Here is a 25,977-nt window from a genome sequence, read left to right on the forward strand (position 1 = left end):
GGATTTTCAGTGATGATACTGAAAGCTGGTTACAGACTATGTACATCAATACTTACAACACTCTCTGGTAGTGTCTGAAGTGTTGTTTTGAGCTGATCAGCTGGAGAAAGGGTATCTGGAAGATACATAGCTCTGGATAAAATAAGCAACGAAGTAGGGATTTCCTGGTTCAGATGTAGATCTAACCACTATAAATGCAATACACAAAAAAAATTTTCAACTTTTGGATTTTTTTTCTTTTTTACAGATCAAGTCAAGCATACACAAAAAAGTAGATACTATTTTTTCTACCACTACTTATCAGTCAATATCCTAGCACAGGAACTATAGGCTATAAGCAGCTAAGAATTACAGCAATTGCATTGAAATATATGAAGAAATATTCTGTTTGAAGAAGTATTTCAAGAAGTATTGAATGAATATTTGAAGAAGTGTTTTGTTTCACATGCATCTTCCTCTAAACCAGGCAACACCAAAAGACAACAAACCAATCTACTTGGAGAAAAGTTCTTTACAGAGTAATACAAATAATTAACAAGACAAACTGCCAAAATTGTTAACATATTTTGGATATGTTTAAGTCTAAGTATCTATTTGCATCATCAAAACATCATAGCACAGCCAAAAGCCAGAAACCCACTGCTACTACATACTTACACAGTACACATGACAAAAGCTTATTAAAGAGAAAGACTGTTTTATCCAAGCCTTTAATGAGAACAGAAGCAAAATGACTCCTCAGAATCATAACAAAAATCAGAGCCGCAACTACAGGTCTGTGTATTCGGTCTTGCAAAAACATACCTGTTTAAGCTGTTCCTTGAGACGCTCCTCTGTCACACCAAGAGCTCTCATACCTCGGGCACGACAAGCTGCCTGCAGTTCTTTAACAGTCAGGCTATCAACTCCTTCTTCAGCAATCAGCTGCACAAAGCGTAAAATAAACTTTACCATGCAACAGCTCAAAACTGAAGAACCACCATCAATGCACACCCAGAAGTCCATATTTTTTACAACGGCCACTAGAGGCTGCTGTGATAACACAAAATAGCCTCCACTTTCTAAACAGTGAACATTTATACTGTAGTCTTAACAGCTCCATAATGGTAATGTCAATCTCTTTCTAAGTTAATATTTCTATCAGCTCCCTTACAAATTATAGTTTCATAGAAATGCTTTTCTTTGTAACATAATTACTTCCATTGCAATTAATGGTAAATTAAAAAAAGGTCAGCTTTTTCTTTACAAATAAGGATGCTTCCGATTTTAAACTCTTCAAACCTTTTCGTTCTAAGTTAGCTCAAAAATAAGACAATTAAGACAAAAAAGAAAAATGCCTAGAAAGACATACATATATCTACACACACTCATTACTCTTACACGTCAAAATTATTAACCAGTGCCTATTTAGAATGACTCACTTTGTCATCTGCTTTTATGCTTCTCAACCTCATAGTCAGCTGGAAGCGGAGAAAGTTATTTGTCCCAATTGACTGAAGTTCCAACAATTTACAAAGTGCCACCAACTGAGGCCTGGTTAGATTGTCCAGAGTCAACTCATCTTCAAACAGTTTAGAGAACCTTAAGATCTCCTCATTGCTGGGTCTTTCGCCAGTTTCCCTGATCTGTAAGAAAAAACAAACACACACAAAGCTTTTCAAAGCAAATGTTATGGTTGGGCATTATTTTGAACAATAAAAATATTCTCCTCATTTGTCAAGTACTTTGCATCAATTTTGGGATAGGAAATAGGACACAAGGAAGACATGAAAGAAATTTAAAAAAAACAAATTTATTTACTATAAAAGGCAAAAGAATTGATGGTGTTGATAGTTTCCAACAACATTGCATAATATAAAAACTAACAAAAACAAAAATTAGATGCATCTGTATACTAATGAGCAGGTCTATCTGAGTTGGCACTGCCATGAGATACCTCAAAAAAAAAAAATCTGAGCAAATAAACAGTTGCTACAGAAGTCACACTGGCAAGTATTCTTTCTGGTACCATACTTCATAAACATAAAAGCACATTAAAAGCATCACCCTGTGAAGATAAAGTGAGAAGTATGTCCAATGGCAAAAATTTTGCAACGTTGGTGTCCCTATGAAACACAGATTTGGACACTTACCTACCTACATTCTCTCCACAACCACATTTGTTACAATACTGTCTTGCTTCCAGTTTCTAGCTGTTCTGCAGCACCTCAATGCAAACGCACTTGTACTTGAAGTTATTCCAAAGTATAAAACACTATTTGGGAAAGGACTCTGCATCTTTCTTGATGGAAGATTCTACATAACTGCTTATACAAATGCAAAGTTAAGCTTTTAAGTTATGTGTTGCCAAATGGTACTTCACAGTAATTAAATCCAAATACTGGAAGCAGAAATAACAGTTCAAAGAAGTAGAAAAAAAAAATCATTCCCTAGTCTCATCAGGTCTTAGTTAAACATTATCACCTGTATAAATGTTGATTTTTCTATTTTAAGTGCACCATCAAGTGCTTATTAGTGATATTACTGAATCAAAAATCTACAGAACTTAACAATTAAGTACTCCCAGCCATTTAACACCTTCAGTCTAAACAGTAAGTACATAGATATCCAAAAAACACTTTTCCCAATACCTCCACCTTTTTTTAAGCCCTGTAAAGAAAACATAAGCTAAGTGACACCAAGTACAGTCTGAAAACCTAACATTACCTATACAGCCTGATTTATTATGCCTACCTGTTTTACTTGCCAACTCAAATCATTTAATGAACAGCTACTGAGTACAGGAAAAGATAAAAATTTGGGAGACAAGATGGTCTTGAGTCCATTAACCTCCAGGATACTTGTGTAGCAGGGAAACCAACTCAGAGAAAGAAAGGTCAAAGGCATTGTTCCACTTCACCAGCTCCTTCACTACAGGAGCCAAAAATGGAACTTTAAAAATACAGAAAGTATTTTCTTCCTTGCTTAAAGCTGAATTTTGGCAGAGGCAAGCATATGTTTCTTGAGAGTACAAACTGAAACTTTCTAGTACATCATTAGCTACAAAGCAACACAGATAAATTCTGGAATTCTACAGCAAACACGTTAAGCCTGTAATCAATGGTTCTTGCAGCATCAAATACTTCACTGCAGAAGCAGCTATAAAAGAATAGCAAAAAGGTGGGAAACATTTAAGCTTCTTCGTGCTCTGACATTTATTATTTAGTAGAGTGAAATGAGATCAATAAAATTTGCCTCCATGGCACAAATGAGAAATACATAGCTGTAAAAAGCACACCCACGCATAAGAAATGCGCGGCTTGAAATGTCTTTTTAGTCATCAGAGGAACTTGGGACTTCCTCCAGCAAATGTGGAGTGATATGTCATTTATTTCCACAGAAATTAACCGCCAAATGTAAATACTCAGCAGCAGTTCTTTGAGAAGAAAATTAAATGTTCCAAACATGAAGCATGGCAGTGGCATGCTCCCAGAGTCTGCAGCATCAGTGCTTCAGCTACTAACTGCTATAACTAACCATTTAAAATTTTCTGCAGATGAAAAAGAACAGAAACAGATGATTGCATAGAAGCTTCAAAGTACATGGACTTCGCAAGCAGATACCAACTGACAAAATATGCCAATATCATTATCTGAGGTAACCTACACGGCACTATCAACATGATCTTATTACCCCACCCTTTAAAACTTCATTCTCAGCACTGACAAGCAGGAAAAGCTCCAGCTACCTGACAAGACTTGTAAAGTTCAGGTCTGAAATCCCCAGGCTTATGTGCCTTTTTCTGTGCAAATACATACTCTCCCCAAAGGAGGGGACTACACTCTTTCTTTCAACAAAGCACCTGGTGATGGTTGCTGGCTCCATCTCTTACTCAACAGCCCCACAATTAAGAGAAATCAGAAGTGTGAGCTGACCAAGATAAATCCTATTCTGAGAAGATTTAAGAAGGTATTTTTCATCTCTCCAGGGAATACCTTACCCTTACCTACAACTTGGTGAAAGGAAACACTGTCAAACCTAAAGGCCATCAACATAGGAGGCAGATATCCGACATTTAGTCTCTGTGTCAGCAACTGCTTGTGAATAGAACAATTTTGTACCAAACACAGCACTCACGTTCTAGCAAAACCCCAGATTATACCGCATTCTAGTCAGTACCCGAAAGGATTTCAGCAGTATAGCAGCCATGCATTTAAAAAATGTTTTTATAAACAGAATTAAATTTGACAAAAAAAATTTTACTTTTCCCCCACTAAGTTTTAATCAGTTAATTAGGAAAGAACTTCTTTATCCCACTTTTTTTTACACCCAATGTTCAAAAAAAGAGGTCAAAAACTACACGAGTAAAAAGAGAACGAGAAGTGAATGAGTAGAAATACACTGCTTCTAGAATCAGAGTGAAGTACCAGCTAGAATACCAAAGCTAAGACCAGTAAAACTTCAGCACGCTGAAGTATTACTTGCAAAAAAGAGATCTATCCTAAAAAAACCTATTACATCCTGCTCCTTCAAATCCAACAGAATAAAGGTATCTGATGATTACCATAGACCAAACAAAACACCAAGCCATTTTTTTGGTAGGAAGAGAAAATAATTTTTTTTAAATTTTTACCTTTTGAAAGAATGTTGAGAAATCTTTTGTAACATTTCCTTTGGCTGCTTTATTTTTTAAGGCAATCTCCTCAATCGTGTCTTGAAGGAATTTAGCCAATTCAAGCTTTACTCTCAATTCTTTCTTCAATCTTTCCTCCTGTTAAAAAAAAAATTTGGTTTTAAAAGTTCTTTCCAGAAATGTGCGCACTAAATACCACTTCTGCCCTCAGACAAGTTATGTGGAGTACTTCTGAACTGCTGTAACACACACATCACAAGAGGACATTCACTCTTACCAAAGATCCCCAAATCACACTGAAAAATAGGTTGATCAGCTCAAAGCTCCACGAAGCATGAGATGCAATACCAACAGAGTGAAGTGCAGCATGAGTGGCCTCAACTGCTAAAACTAACATGCACCCTCTGAATTAGTAACAAAAAAATAGAAACTAACCAACTTCGGTTCGCGTAATTCCCAACTCTTGTATCCAGCACAGAAATCCTACACTACATCTCATCCAAGGAATTTATCACAGAACTAGAAATTAATGGTTACTTAGATCCAAGTATACAATCATGATTGATTATATCTGTGACTGACTGGAAGCGCACTATGTACAAACCTTATTTAAGTATTTTGTGCTCTGAAAGAGAAAATTTTGGGGGCTTTTTGACTTGTGTTTACAAAACTCTATACAATTCCCAGAAAACTTAACTAAAATAAATAAAGTTTAAACAAAACAATGTATCAGAAGTTTTTAAAATAATTAGTATACCTACAAAAAACCTTGCATCAAGAATAAGGACTACAAATGTTAAAACAAAGTCTGCCCATTTTAATACAAACTAGAAAAAGAGAGTTTGAGCTTTCATTTCTGCTTTGTAAGGGTCATAGAAAATGGAGATAAGGATAGTGAAAAAGACAAGAGAAGCTTACAGCCCTGACAGCTAAGCACCTGCAGATATAAAAAGGCAAATCAGGGCAGCACTGTTTCATTATCAGATGTTAACAGCAAGATCATCAAAACAACATAAAGAAAAAGCATTCCCCAAACATGAAAGAAAAATAGTAATTTTTAGAATTTTTCTGATTTCTTTCTTTATCAAAGAAAGTTCTAATTTTTTCAAAACATATTACTGGATCATAAATTCAGACCTGCTTACCTTTTTAGACTTTGTCTCAAATGTAGAGGGAAGCATATTAGGGAACAACTTAAGAGCTACTGGAAGCAAAAATTCCATAAATGGGACAACAAGAAAAACTAGGAAAGGGACCAAGCGGAAGAGATCGGCACATATTCGAAGAAACTGGAAGGGGGGGGGGGAAGAAAAAAGAAATATATTGATAAGCAAAATTTTATATATTTAAAAAATACTTGACATGATCATCCACATTATCACTTAAGTACACGTATATATACTTGCTACAAAGGAAATTTAAAATAACACAGAAAAAGGATGTGACAAAGTCAGTTTTTAGTACCTTTTTCTTCAAGTTGCTATATACTACAGTGCGCTAGTTTCACCAGTTTTCAACACTATAGAAAGTATTTCAAAAGCCTCACTGTGTCTCAATAGGATTATTGAACAAGTATCTCATTTAAACCTCTTAAAAGCACCTGAAAACAGGAGGTGGTCATTTGTTGTCGTTAAAGCTGCTTAACTTCTTTTATTCATCTTTTTTTGTGCTCCACCACTTCTTACATGCATGAGCTACTATGGACTAAGTAATCAAGAATAAAATGAAAGATCCCTCCCCCTCTGCCTTTTAACAATTGTAATGTACATTTAAATCCAGGGTAATGAGCCCAGCTTGGTAGATTTTTTTTTTTTTTTTAAATCACTGCTTTTCTAGAGCAGTAACCCTCTGAAGCAGGCTGATGCATTAGTTACTGAATCTTGAACTGCATAAAATAAATATTGTCCTTCTGATTTCTGTACACCCACAGATGTATATATTAGGCTGTACAGTCTACAATCAAATCTTTCAGTACTCGTTGGAAGCTTAATAACTTGGTTTATATTGGGGAGTGTAGATCTTGCATGACTCTACCTTATTTTACAAAGCAAATAACCGGTTATTGGGAATAATGTCAGTTCCTAAATCAGAGACTGAAGGTCAGACATACACTACAGTACACTACTGCCACAGCACTGTCATTCAGCATCATGATTTGATAAACACAGCTATGATTGGCAAAAACTGGCAACTTCAATGCTATTACACAAGTAAATGCGTGCTTCCCCTCCATCCCCTCTCCACAGCTTACACCAATCCAGGGGAACAGCAGCAACAACCAGTATAGATTGCATGTCACTAGGACTGCTTTGCTAGAATACAGAACCAGTAAAACATTTAACCATAATTTTCTTAGCATAAAACCAGCCAAAATCTTAAATACAGTTTGAGGAATGCACAAACTCCACAGATCCAAAGTTCGACATTTTTCTTTGTATATAAAAAATTCTGATTCCCAGAAGGGATGCTTTGGTCCATTGTTTACAGGCTCAAAGATGTTTTCATTCATTACAACAATAGAAGATAAATGACTACCAGAGAGTTCAAAAATATTTAAGAAAGTTTGGAAGAAAATTTTAAGTCAGAAAAACAAGTACATTTTCCCTAAAATCCCTCAAAATATCTATACAGTGCAATACAGAGTTTATTTCTGCCCAGTATCTATTTTTAGACAGTGCATGCAAGTATTTGTACAAGGCAAAATCTGAATCTAAGGAAGCAGTTTTACAACTGGATTAAGCTAACCTAATGCTAACCTGAAATAACGTATAAAGAGTCATGAACGCACACTAGCAGTCACAATGTGAAGGTACACCATTGATCCAGCTAAAAGTAACCCATGAATAGATACACTGACAACTGAAAAAGGATCAGTACAAACCAAAAGCGGGGGGAGGTGTTAGAAAACCTGATTTGAGCACAGAGCAGGCCTGGCCTTTTTCGCAGCAGCACTGTCCTGGATCAGCTTACATAAATCATGAAACTGCACCCTCTGCTAAGTCAAGGAAAACAACTTTGCACAGGAACCCAATACAATGGTGCATGATTACACACACATTATTTGGCAGCACAGCATGAAAAACTTGTGACTACTCTGTATCTGCTGCTACAGTTCATGTATTCCACTTTTCCCTCCTCTGCAGGGCCGAAGAGTTTGTAAAGCTGATAAACTTGCCACAAACTCCATAGTGTTTGCCATCTCACTTCCATGTCCTGAACCATCCTGCTGTAGGAAGCAGCACTAGAGCAATTAGTTTTTAACAGCCAGTATCGTATTTTGCATGTTTTACTTCTTCCTGCCTTCTCTCCTAAGTGTAGATATGTGAACCTGTTGAAACCAAACTCTACCAGCAATTGTACAAGCAGAATTTTGGAGCCGACTTTTGGTTTACAGAAGCAACAGCTCCCTTGCATTAGCCACGCTGCAATTGCTTGTTAATGTGGTTAGATTACTTGGATATCTTTCCATTATTGCCTCCAAAGAGGAAGGAAAGGGCAGGCAGAAATAACTCATTTGTCAGTCTGCGTGAAGATAAGATTTCTCTAGGACTGTCAGTTCATATGCAGTTTAATACATTTAAAGCAGTATGTACTTCAATTTTTTTTTTTTTTTTAAGTTCAGGAGGCAAAGTTGTAGCTAATCTGGCATCAAAGTTTTAAGACTTCTTTAAGTCAGTCAATATACCACAATTTAAGGCTGAACTGATAAAAATGAACTGTGTTGAAACAAGCTTAAAATAAGGTTTAAAAAAAGTGCATGTAAAGGGTTTTGTTCAGCTGTAGGCTGGTTTGCTTTCCACTGACTAGGTTCTAAGCCTAACTTGACTCCATTCAAGAGACAGGACGTCCTCTACCTCCATATAAAGAAAACACAAAAACCTAGATTGAGAAAACAACATTACTGTAGTTCTTAAAACTATTTTCTCTACATCTTCTACACTGGAATGCACGCATACAGACATACACACACATTATTAGATAAGAGACAGGCTACATCAATGTAAACACTAATTTATATCTGCATAATAAATTTCTATTTTAAATAAGGGAATTGATACTGAAATCGCACATCTGCACAAAAAAAATAATTCAGGAAGGCCAAATGCCAGACCACTACATAAATATGAGAAAGACTGCTCTGTCATCACTAGATGACGAAACTAAAGGGCAATCAAATGAATAAATCCACCTATTGATGGAATAATGCATGTGTGTCCAAAGATAATGTATTACTTCTAAAGGTTCATGCCTTCTAGAATACAGTCCTGATCTTTCAGCAGAAATATTTCCATGATATCCATATTTTACTGTTGTTTGCATAATTTCTCAGAAGTATGGCTCAGTGAACAAGAAACAGGCAGGAAAACCAATGGTTCCAGTCTTGCCCTCTGGAGGATTTCTGATTCTGTTTAAACCATGAATTAATTTGTCTCACTTGGTTTTCCAAGTTTTCCAAAGCTCTCAATAAGCCAGCACAAGCCAGCACTGCTACTTCAAGAAGTCCTGCTGTCCTCATTCCCCCCCTATCCTCAGTTACTCTTTTTTGGCACTACATAATCTCCTCTCTTATGTCAGCACAGACTTTATATTTATTGCTGAGCAATGTTTCAGCTGGATCAGCTGCCAAACATACCCTTGTACTAGCATAAGGAAGAGGGCAAAAATCAGTAGCATGAAGATGCTGAGACCGCATACCATCAACCAGTGCTGCTGTAGAAAGAGACTAAATGTAATCACAGATGAACTGCTGTATGTGCATTTAACAATTTTTGTTATTTGTCTAACCTTGCGAATATAGGAAAAAAACTTTTGCATACTGCAATAAGATGGGACGTTTTTCAATTACACATGAAAATGTTCAGCTATGTACCAAATTTTATCAGGAAATGATTAAAACAATGAGCAAATACTCATATTTTTGATCATTTAACAAAACTTTTGAAGGCAGAGATGTGAACCTAACATACTGCGTGTACAGTGTACAAACTGCAGAGAACCAGACGGTGATTGCAAGCAGCACTATTCACTCCTGCTGCCAGAGTATATACACTTTTCACTCTCCAACATTTCTTCCAGCACATTTTTTTCCAGCAACAGCTGAAATGCGCCCCCCCCTTTTTTTTTTAAAAAGGCAGGAAGAGAGACTTGAATATTTTATCTGTATAAATTGCTTAAACATCTTGGCTTTAAAAACAGTAAAATGAGAACTATTAAATCAGCATGTTAGATATATTGCTAATGAACTGGTGAAGTTGAATACCAATGCATTCTTTCAAAAAACTTTTTTTAAATTATACCTGTTTTAAAACAGCTTATTATTTTGCAGTCTTTCCATATATGAGCTCATGTCAAATGTTTTTAAATATCCATATATTGTTTAATTCTAGCTGTATATGCATATTTACTTCATCCACAAACTGAAATTACTATTGAAATGTATGTATATTATCCTACTTTGAAAGCACTCTCATTTTGCACTCCGGATTTCATCTCCATCCCCTCTTCCCTTTTCTTTAAAATTATCAGTTGCATTTTTACAGTTTCATAAATGTAAGCTACATGTCATAAAGAAAAACAAAAACTTTCCTCAAATTATCTTCTTTGGACTAAAATTATCTCACAAATATATTTGTAACTGTGATAGTACTAATATCTGATTATCAATCATGCATTTCAGCCTGCAGCTTTTGTTCTGTTTAAAAAAAAAAAAACACAACAGAATTGGCACAAATCCAACCTTTACTAGAAGTGTTTTCCCTCTGTTTTTCCAGCTGGAGTGTAAAAGCAGAGAAAGTGACCGTGTACACACATGTAGCACGTGGATGGGAACTTACAAACAAACCACAACTGCTGTCCACATGACAAAGCAGAAGAATCCTCTGCTGTTCCAGTTAGAAAATACCAAATTTATCTTCAATAATGGGGAACAAGACTAAAATGTTTTGGAGTCAAATCCAAAATTTTTAGTGTCCACATAGGGAGGAGGAGGGAAATACACCTAGCAATTTTAATTCTAGGAACAGAAGACAACAGAAAGAACCAACTCAGTTCAAATAAAATGGAACAATCGCTAAGGATACTCAGATGAAATTGGTATTTACTCAGTACCTGTCTCCGTTCTCGACGAGACAAAGTGTTTCCATGAAGTATTCGCCAGAGCATCCTTGCCGCTATTTTTGTGTCAATCCAGAGTAGTCGAAAACCATGATAATAGTGCTTCAGTTCATCCACAATCCTCTGTCCAATAGATTTTTTCACAACTTCCACTTCTGTTGGACTATATACAGGACCTCCTTCTTCCAACTTCTTGTTTTTGTCCTTTAAGGACTTCAGTGACTTTTCAACTATGGAGTCATCTTGAAGGGGACGTGAAGAATGCCACCATCTAACTGGAAAATACTGGGGACCTAAAACACCCATGGTTGCTAGTGGCGTCCATGAGCCAGAAGAGCTCGCAAGAGTGAAGTATATTTGTTCAGATCCTTTAGTCCAACAACAGTAGCGACCTTTTTTGGAGTATGCGTAAACAGAAGGGACACTAGTGCAATATTTAAAGTGTACAGTCCTTCAGAAGAAAAAAGCATTCAAGAATTAGCAACAGATCATAAGCTATTTAAATATTTATATATATTTGTAAAATTATATAAATTTATGTACTCATAAAATGTATCATTTGAGAAATATCTACTGCATATTTAAGAAAAAAACCCAAACCTGTGACTCTCAAGATCAGGATATCTATACCTGAAAAGAACGCTTGGCTGTACTTCATGACAAGAAATAACCTGCAGAGAATTTTCCATTAAGCAACTTTGAAAAGGTAGCTTATTTTACTCCAATTCCATAAAGAGTAGCGACCAGAAGTGCTTTCCATATAGAAAGCTACATTTGAAAATAAATCTGTAAACCCACAAGTAACATAAAGCCCCTTCCATTAATTCTCCTGTTTGAACAAAACACTTGAGAAAAAAATACAAGTTGTAGACTTGGGATAGGTGCTGAGTTAGAGGAAGAGAATTAGTATCAGAGAAATCTGATTTCATTAGAGTTCCTCTTTTACTACCTCCATGCATCTAGTTTTCCTTTTTCAGCAGAAACTTTATGCACAATATTCCATCATGGTACTGAGCTCGGGCACACAGAACCAACACTTTTCTACCTTATTCAGAATTTTGTTCTTTTTCTTTAATTAAATGTAAACTGAAGTTAGAAGGAAAGCATTGCTCAAACATCCCAAACACTCATTATACACAAAGAACTACTCATTATAGTAGGATCGTACATACTTTTATAAAAGGATATGATAAACTTAAAATAGTAAATAAAATATTTTATATAAATGAGTTCCATTAGGTTTCCCTCAAACTGAAATGCCAGCATTAAGTTGTCTACAGGACAGAAATGACTGGGGGGTTTCTTCACTAAGCCCTTGTACTACCAAAACAAAATCAGAATGTATATTTGTCTTCAGTCAATGAACAGAAAATAGGTACAAGTGGCTCTACAGCTGTGAGTAACATTAAGGAAAATAAAGTTTATTGAACACTTGTAAGTATTAGCCTCACTCACTCAATTTTCAGCCAGAAGTACTTTATAAACTTAATTATCATATGCATCCAATGAATTTTAAATTACTTTAATGGTTTTATCCATTTAATGTTATTCAAATAGAGCTTTGTACAAAAAAAATTTACTAAATTATTACTTTTTAAAAGACACATGATTATTTTCTAGGTTAAACTAAAGTTTTAAGCATCTGACCATTCACTGATCAGATGACTGCTGAAACATGCACAGCTACACAAAACATTTTCTTGATTAGCTAGAAAACTACACACTTGCACAGATACTAACTAATGAGAATTATGGTTCCTTCAAGAAAATAAAGTACATATTCAAAACCAGATCAAAACACTTGCATAAATCAATCCATCCTGACTCTAAGTCCAAAAGCAGAGCTCCAGGCCTACAGACTAAGTTCCACCTACATACATCTACATTCTTCTGTATGCAGAGAGGAAGGGAGCTCTGCCAGCAGAACTGGTTCTGAATCTGCAGGGAAAAAATTTTCAGAAGAAATGTGCCTCTTTGAACACACTTTCACTAGCAGGATGTCAGACATAGAACTTCTATCCCAAGCTGTCCTCAGTACTTGTACCATTACAGTCCCTTGCTTTTGGACGTGGGTCATGCAGGGTGCAGGTACTAGTTTGTTTTATTTTAAGCAGCAACATTACATTAACAGCAGCTTTTGGTAAAAAAAATTTCTCAAAAGAATAACAAGAACTTCTGTCCCAGTATTCTGCTGCTCATATAACAGACTTAAAATTGTAAGTTTCCATTTTTCCAAGAGAGAGGCCCCATATAATAATCTACTAAAAAGCAAACAGGTTTTTAAAATGCTGTATGTATTAAAAAAACTCTTATAACTAATTATACAGTAAGCTATATAGAACTAACATGACTAAAAAAGAATGGAATTACTTCATTTCATATCAGAGGGATATGTCCAGAGACACACCCTTATGTTAAAATGGAAACTTACGAAATTGAAAAATAGTCACTGTTTCCTGAGCAGTTAGACTGTAAATAAACCAGAGAATACATATTTTAACATTCCAAGGAAAGGGGTTATGAAATTCATATCCACAAGCATGCCTTGTGAGCCAAGTCAGGAACAGAGAATGGATTCTGCCAGCATCCAACTCCTTAAGTTCCATAAGAGCACACAGCAGCTGGATTTGTTTTCAGAAGAGGACACCATCTCCTAGGAGAGCCTCACCCAAGGCTGTAACATTCAGTAAACTACATTGGTTTAATAAAGATATAACTCAAATGATCTACATTCCTAACTGTCAACTATGTTTTTCAAACCAGCTTTGACTGAATGTTTACTCTATGGAACTCCACAGAGAAAGTATGCAAGAAGCCCACGATATCCCATGGTGTCACCTGGAATCACTCAAGAACAAGATTAATATTCTATTGCTTTCACATTGTAAGTGAAACAAAAAGGAAAGAAGCGGGCGAAAAAAGGAAGATGTCACTTTCCTTCTCCTGCACACAACCAAGCAGGTGAAGAGGGTAATACTCAGACTTCCTTTAATCTGTCAATAACACAAGCTGAAACTAGTATTTTCACACTTTGTCTAGAAGATTTAAACCTACATTCTATGATAGTACACTAACTAATGGTTTTGTACAGTTTTGAGTTTAGGAAAAAAGTTCATATTTACTCACATTTTGTTTGCCAGCCTCAGGGATGTACAGCTAAGACATGCCCGATGTCCCAAGGTACCTAGAGAAATACCAATAATTAGCATTAATTCTGAAATTCAGGAAGACATTTATTCATATAGCGAATTGTACACAAATACGTGATTTAAAAGACTGACCTTTACTTAGGAATGGCTACTACTGAAAGCACAAAAAAGATGCTGCTTAACAGCTACTGGACTTCCTTATCATGCACTGTTTGTACGCACATTCACACTTTAGATGATTGTGCATCACAAACAGCCAAGACTGCAATTTTTTTTGCTTTGATAATAACCATGTGAAGTACTGAAGCCCAAATACTGCATCCTATTCCAACACAAGTAGAAGCACATGCCTTGTTCTTCTTATTTCTCTCAATCTGTAATCCCAACTTATAGGATAAAAAAGAGAAAACAGGTGGGAAGCAATTCTGTAACATGGCTGACATCTCCATAAGCGTTCAAGCAAATTGTCCATGCATACAGTCGAACTCTGTGGACATATGAGGTACTGCTTGCACTTGTTCAATTGCCTGAAGACAGGTTTCCAAGTCCCTCAGACAAGCAACTACATTGCAGAAAAACTTCACTGAAAGCAAATGTCTTTTTTAATGGCTCCATGACAACACAGTATTAGATGAGCCAAATGGAGCACTTGGCAAGTGTCTAGGATGAAAATGTTGGGTTTTTTTTAAGCAGGACAACAAAGAAAGTGTGAATATGAACCTAAACACACTTCACTAGAGAGGTGGAACTACAACACCATTTCAATACATTGCTGTCCATTTTGATTAGCACCATATGAAAATAGCTCTATCCCTGGACCTCACTGCAAAGGATACAAATTGTCCCGAAGGGCAAGAGACTGATCCAAGAAATATGAAAGGTTAGCTTTCCAGCAAACGGTGTGTTCCCCAAAATGAATTTTATTCAAAACATTAACTCAGAATCAGTCCTAATAGTAACTAATAAAGTCCACAAAGATGACTGACACCTATATAGGCATCCTCTATCCAGGTACAGAGACAAGCAGCATCCATTCTGGCAATAAATTGAGGAGACGGTCAAATGATAAAATTATCTAACTCAGTTCACATACTTCAGTAAAGGGCCATGCTTGAAAGCCTTCCAACCATCCAACACCATGGAAGCACCATCAGCTACATAAAATGCTACCTAGTGGCTGTATGCAATCTACAATAACTGAAAATCATCCCCGAGCCCACTAGAAAAGAATTGATCTCCCTAAAAAAAATTTTAAAAAAATCTTGTATCAATACCTAGCTGCAACAACTAAATAGCTAGATAATACCAAGTGCAAAAAGATTCCTGGACAGAACAAAGGAAGAGCACATGAGCAAGACTGCAAATGCCTCTACTCTTTTTGGCCAATCTCTTCAGAATTCACTGTAACCAAAACAAAAATTAAAGGCTGGAGTAGGCATGCCATAGTTTGTTTCACCCATCTAGTATCTACTATTTCTGGTCAATCCTAAGAGACAGTAGAGTATAAAGGTCACTTCAAAGGTTAGTGATCAATGTTTCCATCGTCAAAGCTAAGATATAGCCCATGACAGAACCTGAAGTAGACAGTTGTATCTAAGAAAACGCAGCACCCGAAGCTGATCCCCAAAAGCCTTCTCCAAAATACCCTAATTATTAGAGGAAAAGAGATACCTCCAAAATCAGGTGGGGCAATCAGAAGGTATTGAAAGGGGGAGGAGGGGAAAAAAAAAGACAAAGTTAACTTATCGAAGAAAAATCTCAATAATCAAGGGATGTCCCACGCTAAGTGGGCTTTGATGTCATTACAGCAAAAGCTATGGCATTATGAAGTCAAAGGAAAAGGATTTACCCATCTCAAGCTATATCAAACTCTTAACAGGTACTCACTGCCACTACAAGTAGAGCGAGGGGAAAAACTGTTTCTTTCTGGCTCAAAACTCAAAGCCTTGAGAATTTGTAAAGGCGTTCTGTTACTCTCCAATATTTACAGAAAGATTAGTAGCTGAATTTCTTGACCCAAGAGTCAAGCCATCTCACAAGGATGTCCCTGACGTTAAGGAACAGCTGAGCAAAGCAGAGAAGCACTCAAAGTCTTGAGGGATACATCACAGCACGGTAATCTGTTTCTCTCACCTGAGTGCCAGGAAGCACACAAAGCCTATGTGCCAAAAATGAGAATCCTACTAGTAGAGGACATTACCTGCTATGGACAGGCGCCCCTAGGACAAAGAGGGATGATCTAGAGCTCAAAACTGGCTTGAAGTTTCTTAGATAAAACTCCATAACAGCAGGACACTTTCACTTCGCTTATCATTATCTTTTCTTCCAACCGGACTCATTAATGCTAAGGAAGGGGCCAAAGAACAAAATTCCAAGGTTACAATAAGAAAACATGCTGACTCAAACACTTCTTGTCATACAGCCATTCAGAGTGTGAATGGGCACACAGAAAAATCATTTCACCAAAACATTCTGCAAATAACTGTTAATGTCAACTTTGTCAGTTCTGACAACAAGAGCTCTTTATGTTTTGCAGTGTCTGTTCTAATCATGTACCCAAGAGCAAGCCAGCCCTGAAATAAAATATACACTTTCTTCAGAAAGGAGCACAGTCCATACTCCTTGCTTCTAGGATAACAGAGACATCCAGAAGTGTCTGAACAAGGTGAATGTAGCTTACCATACTCAACATTGTTCATTTAAGAAACCTGCATTAGGATTACTTGGTTTGGAAGAAAGAAAGGGGGTAGTGCCAGAAAAGCTATATGTTAACATATTCCTCACGGAAAAGAAACTCATGAGAAACTTTATTTTTAAATTTAATGAAACTTCAAAACCAAAGTTTTAAATGTAGAATAGCTGTGTACTGTTACTATGTTTAGAGTTTTTAAAAAGCAAGGGCTAACATGAAGTAAGTCCCTAGAGAAGTATAAATAAGCCTGCAGTACTTAACAGCTTGATCTTTACGGGAAGAACATTTAGGACTCTTAGAAGCACTTAGGTTTAAATTAATCTTAGACTATTTACACATAAAGCAAAGAAGATGAGCTAAGTAAAGCAAAACACTATACAAAAAATTACACCATAGAATAACATGTTAATAATAGATTAGCACTCCAATTAAAAGCATTGATTATATCATAAGCATAGTGCATTACAGCACACAAATTATTTGATTCGATAGCAGTATTTCAGCAAATGAGAATTTTCATGCCGGGTGAGATTTATAACACGCAAAAATGTAGCGATCATTAGCATTTCTTCTTATGCTATGCCACAAGAAGAATCTAAGCTCCCATCTAATTTGAAGGTACGTGGATGTGTTTCTTCCCCATTTTAAATAAACTGGATGGCTAACATACCCCAGCTTTTTGTTCAGGTCACTGTACAAGCTCAACCTCAATAAATGTCTTTACAACAGTAGCTAAAAAAACATCAACTAGAACAAGCTACCACACTTGGGCAATTACTGGTAACCAAGAAGACAGCTTGTTTATCAAAATGAACAAGCATCCATATGGTTGATCAGGTTTGCCAGAATACGAATATGCAGATAGCCCATTCTCACTGACAGCACTTCAGTGACAAGTCAGGGCTCAGTGTGGGTGACAAACCACTGCCTGTTAAGCCTTCACTCATTCCTCGCTAAACCCCTGCCACTCCAACTCGTGGACGTAAAAAGCAACCACAGGCCTCATGTACATCACAAGTGATCAGCTGTTTCATGTCATTAAACTCCACTGCCCAAAGACATTTAAACTGCCAAATTATCTTGATTATTAATGGAAACGGCATCACACACTGCATTTCCTTTTTATTTTCCCAAGCTTTCAAAGCCACTTGGAAAAAGGCAAATTCACATTTCCTTCCTAGTATTGACTAGGAAAACAACCTCGTGTACTTTCTTAAAGGGTACTGAAAAGCATGTAACTAGTGACAACACGACTTCACAGCCGAGCTATACTGAGAACGAGGCAGGCAAGACTGAAACGAATCCTGTACCTTAATAAAAAGCACGCGATTTTTTCTTCCTCAGCCAGCTGGCATTTAAGAGATGCATGTGTCCTAACTGCTATTAGGGGAAAGCATCCCCTCAAACCACCCTGGCAGGGAAGCAAATGCGAAGAGACCAGCTGTCCATCCCCGGCCACAGCAGCCAGGGAGAGAGGGCCCCGCTCACCGCCCCGCTGCCCCGCCGACAGCAGCTCCCCGCCAGGAGGAGCAGCGGGAGGCGGCCGACGGCGGCAGGGGGGAAGCGCCGTGCCAGCCCCGGCACTGCTGACGCCGCTCCGGAGGACGGAACGGCGGGGAGTCAGCCGGAGCCCCGTTGCCGCCCTTCCCTCCCGCAACGACCTCTCCGCCCACACCGGGAGCCCCAAGACGTCGTCGCCGCCGTCGCCGCCGCCCGCCCTGCCCCCCCTTCCCCTCCCCCCCCCCAGGCCTTCAGCGCCGCCGGCAGCGCAGGCCTCGCGGGCCGGGCGGCAGCACCGCACTCCAGGGCTGGGCCGGGCCAGGCCAGGCCGCGGGGCGGCTGCGCTCCCCTCCCCGCCGCCGGAGCCGCCTGACGGCCCGCGGGGAGCCTCACCCAGCTGGGGCTGGCGGCGCAGCGCTCGGGGCAGGCGGCAGGCCTGCCGGCCGCAGGTCTGTAGCAGCATGGACGCCATCTTGGCGCTCGCGCGCGGCTGGGCGGCGGCGGCGGGCTAGCGGCGGCGGCGGCAGGCTCCCGGCCTGCTCATGTCCCGCCGCCCGGGCCCCGCGCTGCGATCCCCACACGCCCAGGAGCGCCGAGCCGCGACCGCCGGCCGCATTTGCATAGCACCGCCCCGCGGAGCTGGGCACGCCGGGAAGTGTAGTCCTCGGGGGCGCACGGTAAGCCTCCTGCGGGCGTGCGGCGCGCAGCATGCCGGGATCTGTAGTCCTAGACGGTGTAGCATGACGCCAGTCGAGGAGCTCGGAGCAGGGGCTCAGGGGCGGGATGTCAGGGCGCGGTGCATGCTGGGAGATGTAGTCCTCCCTCAGGCACGCCGGCCGTGGGAGCCTTTCTCTCTTCCGGCAGCCGGTGGAGCGGAGCAGCGGGTGGGCAGGTTCCCCGGGACCTGCTATCGGCACCAGGGGTCGGGGCTGCTGAAGGCCGCGTGAGCCGCCCCGGGGGCAGCGCGGGGCTTGTTTACCCGAGGAGACCGTGGAAACGGCGTGCGGCGGGGTTGCGGCTCGCAGCCTGCTCATCCCCCACCGTGCCGGGAAGGTCACGCAGGCCGTGTGCGCTGAGGGATCGCTGCCGAAGGGGAGGGCGCTGGTACCTCACGAAGCCGTCCTGGGCGGTTTAGGCCAGTGTGGCCGACGACCACATAACCGTAGCCCGAAGTACAGTACACCAGTACCAGACCCTGTGTGCAACGACGTTCCCTCGCGTTTGGGGCCAAAATCTGCCATTTATGCTGGTGTTAAGTACTGCTTAGGAGCAGTTGTTTCACTGCATGCACGTGTATTGCTTGTGGATCTCGGGATGTGACACAAAAAATACCTTTCTTGTGGAGCGAAGATATTTTTGATATAGTACATAAATTAATTGACAGCTGTGCTTCACTAGCGCTGGTTAATAGTTTGGCTACAGGTAGCATGTTATTCTTCAAATATCAGTCTACTCCTGTCCACCACTAGGATCTTTTATCAAATATTTCAGTACTCAGTTAATACAGTATTAAATAGTACCATAAATTTTGCTTAGTTTTTAACTGTGTAGACAGATGCAGGGCATAACCAGAATCAAACTGCAGAAATTATAATTTAATCTGGGAATAGTGAAATTTTATTTTAAAAACTATGTATATGAGGTTTGGGTGTTAATGCCTTCCTTGTTCTAAAAAAGGGGGGAAAAGCTGCTGGAACTGTTTTTCAACAAGATGGCTGACACCCCCTGTCAACAAGATGGCTGCCTCAAGGACAGGGCTCAAAAGTGACAAGGATACCGTGGTTTCAGACCTCCTGTATTTCACAGGTTATTTATAATGCCAGGCATTTGTTCACTTGTACACCCACCTAAGCCCCAAAGAAAATAGGTGCTATTTAACTTTATATGTAAAGGATAGCAGAAGCTTCAGGTTTGACCCAAAACATGACTGAAACAGCATCTCATAGCAGGAAAAAGCAAATGTGGCTGCAGTCATCCTTTCATGTTTGAGACTTGGCAAATGCAGGAAATTAATTAGTAATATTTTAAAGTTCTTTTATGTATTTAAAGAAAATCCTCAGGGTTTCTCCTAAGTATGAAAAATTTAGATTAAATTTATACTACTTCTATTTTTAATTCAAAAGAACATGTGAAGATGGAATATTCAATTAACCAAATCTTGAAAAAAAAATCAAGACATCCTTTTCTCACATCTTTTGACTGTGTTGGCTACAGAAACACTAGTGTTGTTTAGATTTAGTGACTATTAAAAAATTAATTGGTATTATTATTTATGTACTTATTATTAGAGCTACTTTTAAAGTGTTAGGCTCCCAAATGCATTGCAAGATTTTTAGGCAGCTGTGTTTGCTTTACAAGTATTTAAATATGTAGTACATTTAAATGGTTAAAATTGTTTAAAATGTGCAACTTAACAATAGTGCTTTATGTTAATATGGCAATCTTAAAAAAAACCCAAACAACAACAACAAAAAAAAACATCTTCCCAATCTACACATTTCTCTCACTAGACTGGGCTTTGTAGCCTTCTCTTGTTATTCTTTTTTCTTTCTGCTTGGCTGATAACAAAACCAAATGAAATGGGGCAACTAATGGCAGTTCCTCTAACAAAGCTGCTTAATTATGTAGAAACATTATATGAAGCCTATACAAGAAGAATATTATGCTCTGAAGTCATTAAACTATTGACAAGAGGTTTCAGACAGCAAACAGATGATTACAGAGGTCTCAATACATTTATGCAGACAAGTAACCAGACTTTCAATAGTTTCATTAAATTCATTAGTATTCAGGGTGGCAGACAATGTAGATGCATGAGCCTTTTCAGAGCTGAATGTGTTATGGTTTTGCACAGTCTTTTGTTCCAGATTTGTTTATACCTGGAAGTTACATGGTTTTCTACCGTATATGAAAAGGAATGATAATACAGTCTGTGAAAATTTCCTAAACGGATGCAGTTTCAAAATACTCATTGATTTTGTGCATTTACCAGCATTGTGAAATAACGCTTAAGAAAAGACAAAGTATTAATAATTTTCAAGTAGTTGTACGAATTGCTCCCACATGAAAAGGCCTAGTGACTGTAGGTGATACATGGGCCTTCCACGCAAGTCAGTTTTTGTGTTAAAGAAAAACATCTTTCACTCCATCCAGACCAACAGCCTATGAGTTCACAAAAACACTCATCCCCAGAATAAAACATGATACACATAGTTACTAGGGATTTGTTTTTAAAAAACTTAAGCTGCTATGGCCACTTTAGACCTGGTTCTTAAAGCAACCATGTTGTTTGGAAAAGTTGTCAGCCATCTTGTTGAAAAATGTTTTCTAGCAGGAAGAGGGTAAAAGACTGAAAGGAAGAAATACAAAGCCTTCTTTCTAGATGGATTTGGTAAGGATCTGAGAATGATTAAAATAAATGTAATATTTAAACAAAATTAAGATTATTTAGTATTAAACATCAATTTTTTTCCCCTGAATGTTAAATAGAAGCAAAGCAAGGTGAGAGTTGTCTAAACAATTACAAAACAAACTCCAAATAACAGGAAATTGTGATGCCTATTATAGGCTGTGGGAATATCAAAATCTGTATTTTACTGATAAATGAGCACAGCCCAGTGATACGAAAAAAGCAAGAATGTTTTACTTGTCTAAAAGAGGTATGTGCATAAGACCTATAAAAGCACAGAATGTGCCTACATCTGTGCATTACTAGCATAGACATGAAAAAGGAGCAGATGAACCTATAATTCTCGTTGAGGAAGTTTAGAGAGCTGTCTAGAAATTGGGGGGCAAATGTCAATATGAACAGGGAGCAAAACTGTAAGGTAACTAGCTATATATGCAGTATTCTCTTTTAAAAAATCTCTACTTCACAGCGCAATAGATTTCCCGTAGTAAATAGTTATATGAAATTCTTATCTGCTATTGTCCCTTACTCCTCCTCTCTTCACCATCTAACGAGCTCTGGTGGGTGGTAGGCAGATGCATATGGGGAACAGGATTCCTTTGTGGCCTGCCAAAAATACCTGCACAGTTGGAGGGGGCACCCCTCCATGCTCACCACGGTTGTCACCCCTTCCCTGAGGACATGTCCCAGGAAGCACTTCCTAGATCCTGTTGATTTTTTTGGAGGATGGATAACAGGACCCCTACGCCCAACTTCAGACACATGGTCAGTTGCCCTATAGCTTGTGAAAGTGGCTGTGTAGCAATACCAAATCTATGACACTCCTGCCAGAACCACCTCGTTCATTACACAGGCATGGCCTCAGTTCCTCGTTACACCCAGATGACAAGCTGAGCTGGCAGCGGAGGCAGCAAGGGACTGGGGAGATAAGATACAGTGGGTGGAGGGGAAGGAGGTGCAATGCTTGATGCTCTGGGCTATAAGCGGGAGGTGGCGGGAGCATAATTAGCATTTGATGAGATGGGAGACAGGTTTGCCATTTCTCTGCTGCAAGATCATGTTTGTGTACACAGCTTGATTCTATAAGCTATGTAGTGGTACAGGTCCATATACAGTATTTAAAAGTAGGATTACGCTTTTAGTCTGTAGAACCTGTTTCCATGGCAATCCCCAGGTTGTCTCCTTGAATAGATTTGACAATACAGGATTAACCTCATCTTTATTCACTGAATAAATCTGAAGAGGAAAAAAAAAAGACATTACTGTGTAGCAAGTTACATTGTTTCCACTCGAGGGAGAAAACCAACAGATTATTAGTGGTTCTTTAAAAAATACTCCATTCGTCATCACAGATTTTTAGGAGAGGATCCCAGGATACTGAAGCCTGTTGCTCTGTAAATGCTTCTGCCCAAAGGCAGAAGTTCAAGTGGTTGTTGGATTACCGACTTGCTCTGTATGTGCGTCCAGGTCACAAGTTCACTCCTGTCTGTAATGTGCCAAAACCAAGGAGCAGTGGCTACCCATTAGCAACAGCACAGAAGCAATCTGCCTTGGGTATCTTTTCAAACAATGCAGCAAAAAGCTACTCAGAGATTTCCATGACAGTAATAATGTGCTGTAAACAGTCATTCCAGATCCAAGGATAATTTCTTGCTCAAATTCTAGTCAAAAAGTGGTATTTTAAAAGATTGCATAGGCTTGACCCAAATTAGCAATACAAAATAACGTATCAGGTTGTCATTAATTAAATTTGACATGCAGGCAGACGAGAACACAGCTGGGAGAGTACAAACAGATAATTTTGAAAATCTTTTCAAATTGAGGAAAAAGTAGCATTTGCAGTTCACAGTGAAAGTCACACAGATTCTAGTTTTAACCAGCAGATGGAGCTTAAGTGAAACAAACAAGTGGAAAAGATGCATAATCGTGGCACAAAGCAGTGTTTTGGGGCGCTGCTGTCTACAGGACTGGAGGAGGACATGGGGAAAAAGCTAGAAGGTTCTCGCCAAGGCAGGATCAAGCAGAGGAGGGAGGGCAGGCAGTGTTCAGGCTATACGCATAGCAAAAAGGGAAAAACGTAGCTATAATGAGTAAACTGATTTAGACCTTGAGAAATACAGATAAAAAAAAGGACAAAAGGAGTCTTTAGTGTTAAAAATGCACCTGTTAGTTCCAGCTGATATGAGAAGGTCTGAGATTTTGCTGCAAAATTACCAGTCCTGTATTTAAGATAACCTGTTACGCCTCCAAATTCATCAATTTGATTTTATGAATGACAGGCTTTAAAACTATGTATTTAGAGTTATTCTTTGTCTCCAGGTTTTTTCGAGTCTGTAAGGTTTGCAACTTCCTGTCTGCAATTAGAAACACAGAAAGCCAACAATCTTATGCCATCATCTGCCTCTCAGAGTTAGGTCTTTAAGAAAACACCAAATGTTGTGTTACTGTCAATAAAAGCCCTAAACCTGCCACCTCTGCTTTCATAAACCCATCAAGAAGCAAGACAAGAAGCGCATGCCATCAGGGAAGCCCTCCCTCCACCACATCCCAGATTTTGCAGACCTGATCCTGCACTCCTTATATATCTCCAAATTCCTGGTGAACTCAGCCAGTATTATAGGAGTGCTGGAAAAATAGGAGGTCCCTGCAAAACAGATACCTTTCAGTTTGTGTCCATTAAAGAAACAGCAGAAGGTCAGCACACCATTTTAGGAGAATTTTTACCTTTGTATTCTAAAAGGGAGAAAAATGTGCTACTTCCAAGGGCCATTTTAGTGGCAATAACATAACTTTCTTTAGCAATTTGGCAAGGCTGAGGCTGCTTGTGATAAGCACTGGTTTAGAGGGGAGAGGATTACAGCCAGCATATGCACACAGCTGTATGACTCGGTAGCAGGCAAAATGCTATGTAGTCCCATTGTCCCCCAGGCATATTCGGGCTTTGTCTGCCTCTAAGGAGGGAAGCAGAACTAAGCATTTCTGTTAAAAGAACAAGTAAGAAAGATATTGAAGATGGATAGGTTGATTTGCTGAAGCCTGATGCTTAAAATTCCGGTGCAGAATTTAGCCCTCTTGGGCCTCAGCTGTTGTTACCTCTTTCTTGCTGCTTTTGCTGATGATCTTATCAGTCCTGGCCCATACTTTTCCCTAACAATCAGTCTGAATGACCCTACCAGAATATGTCTTTCCAACCTTTGAATCGCTCTCTCGTTTACCTTTCAGATTTAAACTTTCTACCTTACATAATCCAGACCAAGCCTGTAACACAGATCTCACACTTTTTTATCCTGTTCTCCTTGACCTGACTAACACTCCCATCTTCCGTGCTGCCATACAATGACCTCCCCATTCCAGCATGCAAGCCCACAGCCCCTCCTTTATTCAAGTCAAAGAGCTGCTTTTCTCAAGAGGCCTCCCCACAGAGATAATGAAAAGCAGATTAAGAGATTTAAAAAAGGAGTTGGTTCCTTTGGAATGGTCAGTGCGCTTTCCCTTTCTACAACCGTCCTCTATACTGTAAATTTTCTAAATCAGTGTTTGTCTGGATGTCTGTGCCTTGACCTCAGCGGGACCTAAGCTGTTGGGCCCCAATCCTACACATGCATATGCATGCCATGTCCCTTTGCTATCAGTAACATTCACAGACACAGAGTGGTAAAGGAACAAGCACAGTTATGTATTTGTAAAATCAAATCCTGGTGCTTGCCAGATTATATCATAAAAGTGTTGGAAAGGGCTAAAAATTAAGATTTTTATCTTTGTTTTGTGACACAAAGAATGGCAACCTCCAAGGCAAGTGAAGCGGCAGCTCTGTTGACAACACTTGGTTTGGACTGATTTGTAGGTATATGAGAATCTTGAGGGGGAAATACCTGGTAAAATGTGATGTGAAGCTATAGAAAAATAACAAAGAGCCACCAGCACAAGTACATCCCAGTGGTGCTTTGCCAGTATCCTGCCTTTTTCTTATGTGGCTGAATTTCAGGCATCAGAAACAGAAGACGCTTTGTCTGGGCTTTCCCATGTAATCGGCAACCTCTTTCCTGCTTGTCTTAGGCCTCTGTTCACTTTATTACTATTATAGTATTCCCTAGAGACAGACTTAGGAGGCATTCACCCCCAAACGTCCTGTTACCTTAAAGCAATTAGTTATTTTCTCAGTAACGCATTACATGCTTTAATCCTGGTTATGTGATTGTATGAAGTGTGGCTAGCAAGTTATATGCGTATATAAGAAAATACAAAGTTGACATAAAAGAGCTTTACTGTTGGACTTGATCAGTATCCGGGGGAAGTAATGTCCCCCAAACCAGGCGCTTTCCTTTGAAAGCAACTTCAGGAGGGACCTTTGTGTATGAACTGAAGCCTTAGCTGGGGGTTGCAAATATCTAGCAGTTCATCAGCTGGACAGAGCGAGAGGAACTCATTGGGACTAATCTGAGCAACAGGTAAAAGTAAGCCATCCAGACTGCTCATCAGTCAGGGTGACAAGCCCCACATT

At 39.2% G+C, this 25,977-nt stretch overlaps 2 protein-coding genes across 3 annotated transcripts in view; one reads left to right on the top strand and one right to left on the bottom strand.

The window, feature by feature from the left end:
- LETM1 (leucine zipper and EF-hand containing transmembrane protein 1) overlaps positions 1-18,603 on the bottom strand; it is a 34,035-nt gene extending 15,432 nt beyond the window's left edge. Inside the window, exons 1-8 of one of the 2 annotated variants that reach the window (XM_076335793.1) lie at positions 18,461-18,603; positions 13,853-13,910; positions 10,721-11,177; positions 5,758-5,901; positions 4,613-4,750; positions 1,422-1,625; positions 805-924; positions 57-188 (exon numbers count right to left, since the gene is read on the bottom strand). In XM_076335793.1, coding sequence (XP_076191908.1) covers positions 57-188; positions 805-924; positions 1,422-1,625; positions 4,613-4,750; positions 5,758-5,901; positions 10,721-11,177; positions 13,853-13,910; positions 18,461-18,539 — 1,332 coding nt within the window. In that variant the 5' untranslated portion in view covers positions 18,540-18,603. The remainder of the gene's footprint in view (positions 1-56; positions 189-804; positions 925-1,421; positions 1,626-4,612; positions 4,751-5,757; positions 5,902-10,720; positions 11,178-13,852; positions 13,911-18,460) is intronic. The other variant, XM_076335794.1, reaches the window with a different exon arrangement.
- NSD2 (nuclear receptor binding SET domain protein 2) overlaps positions 18,592-25,977 on the top strand; it is a 104,886-nt gene continuing 97,500 nt past the window's right edge. The window contains exon 1 of the mRNA XM_076335788.1: positions 18,592-18,744. The gene's annotated coding sequence lies outside the window, so the exon portion shown is untranslated. The remainder of the gene's footprint in view (positions 18,745-25,977) is intronic.

The sequence above is a fragment of the Aptenodytes patagonicus genome, chromosome 4 (genome assembly GCF_965638725.1).
Source record: "Aptenodytes patagonicus chromosome 4, bAptPat1.pri.cur, whole genome shotgun sequence".
In the NCBI taxonomy this organism is placed as follows: Eukaryota; Metazoa; Chordata; class Aves; order Sphenisciformes; family Spheniscidae; genus Aptenodytes; species Aptenodytes patagonicus.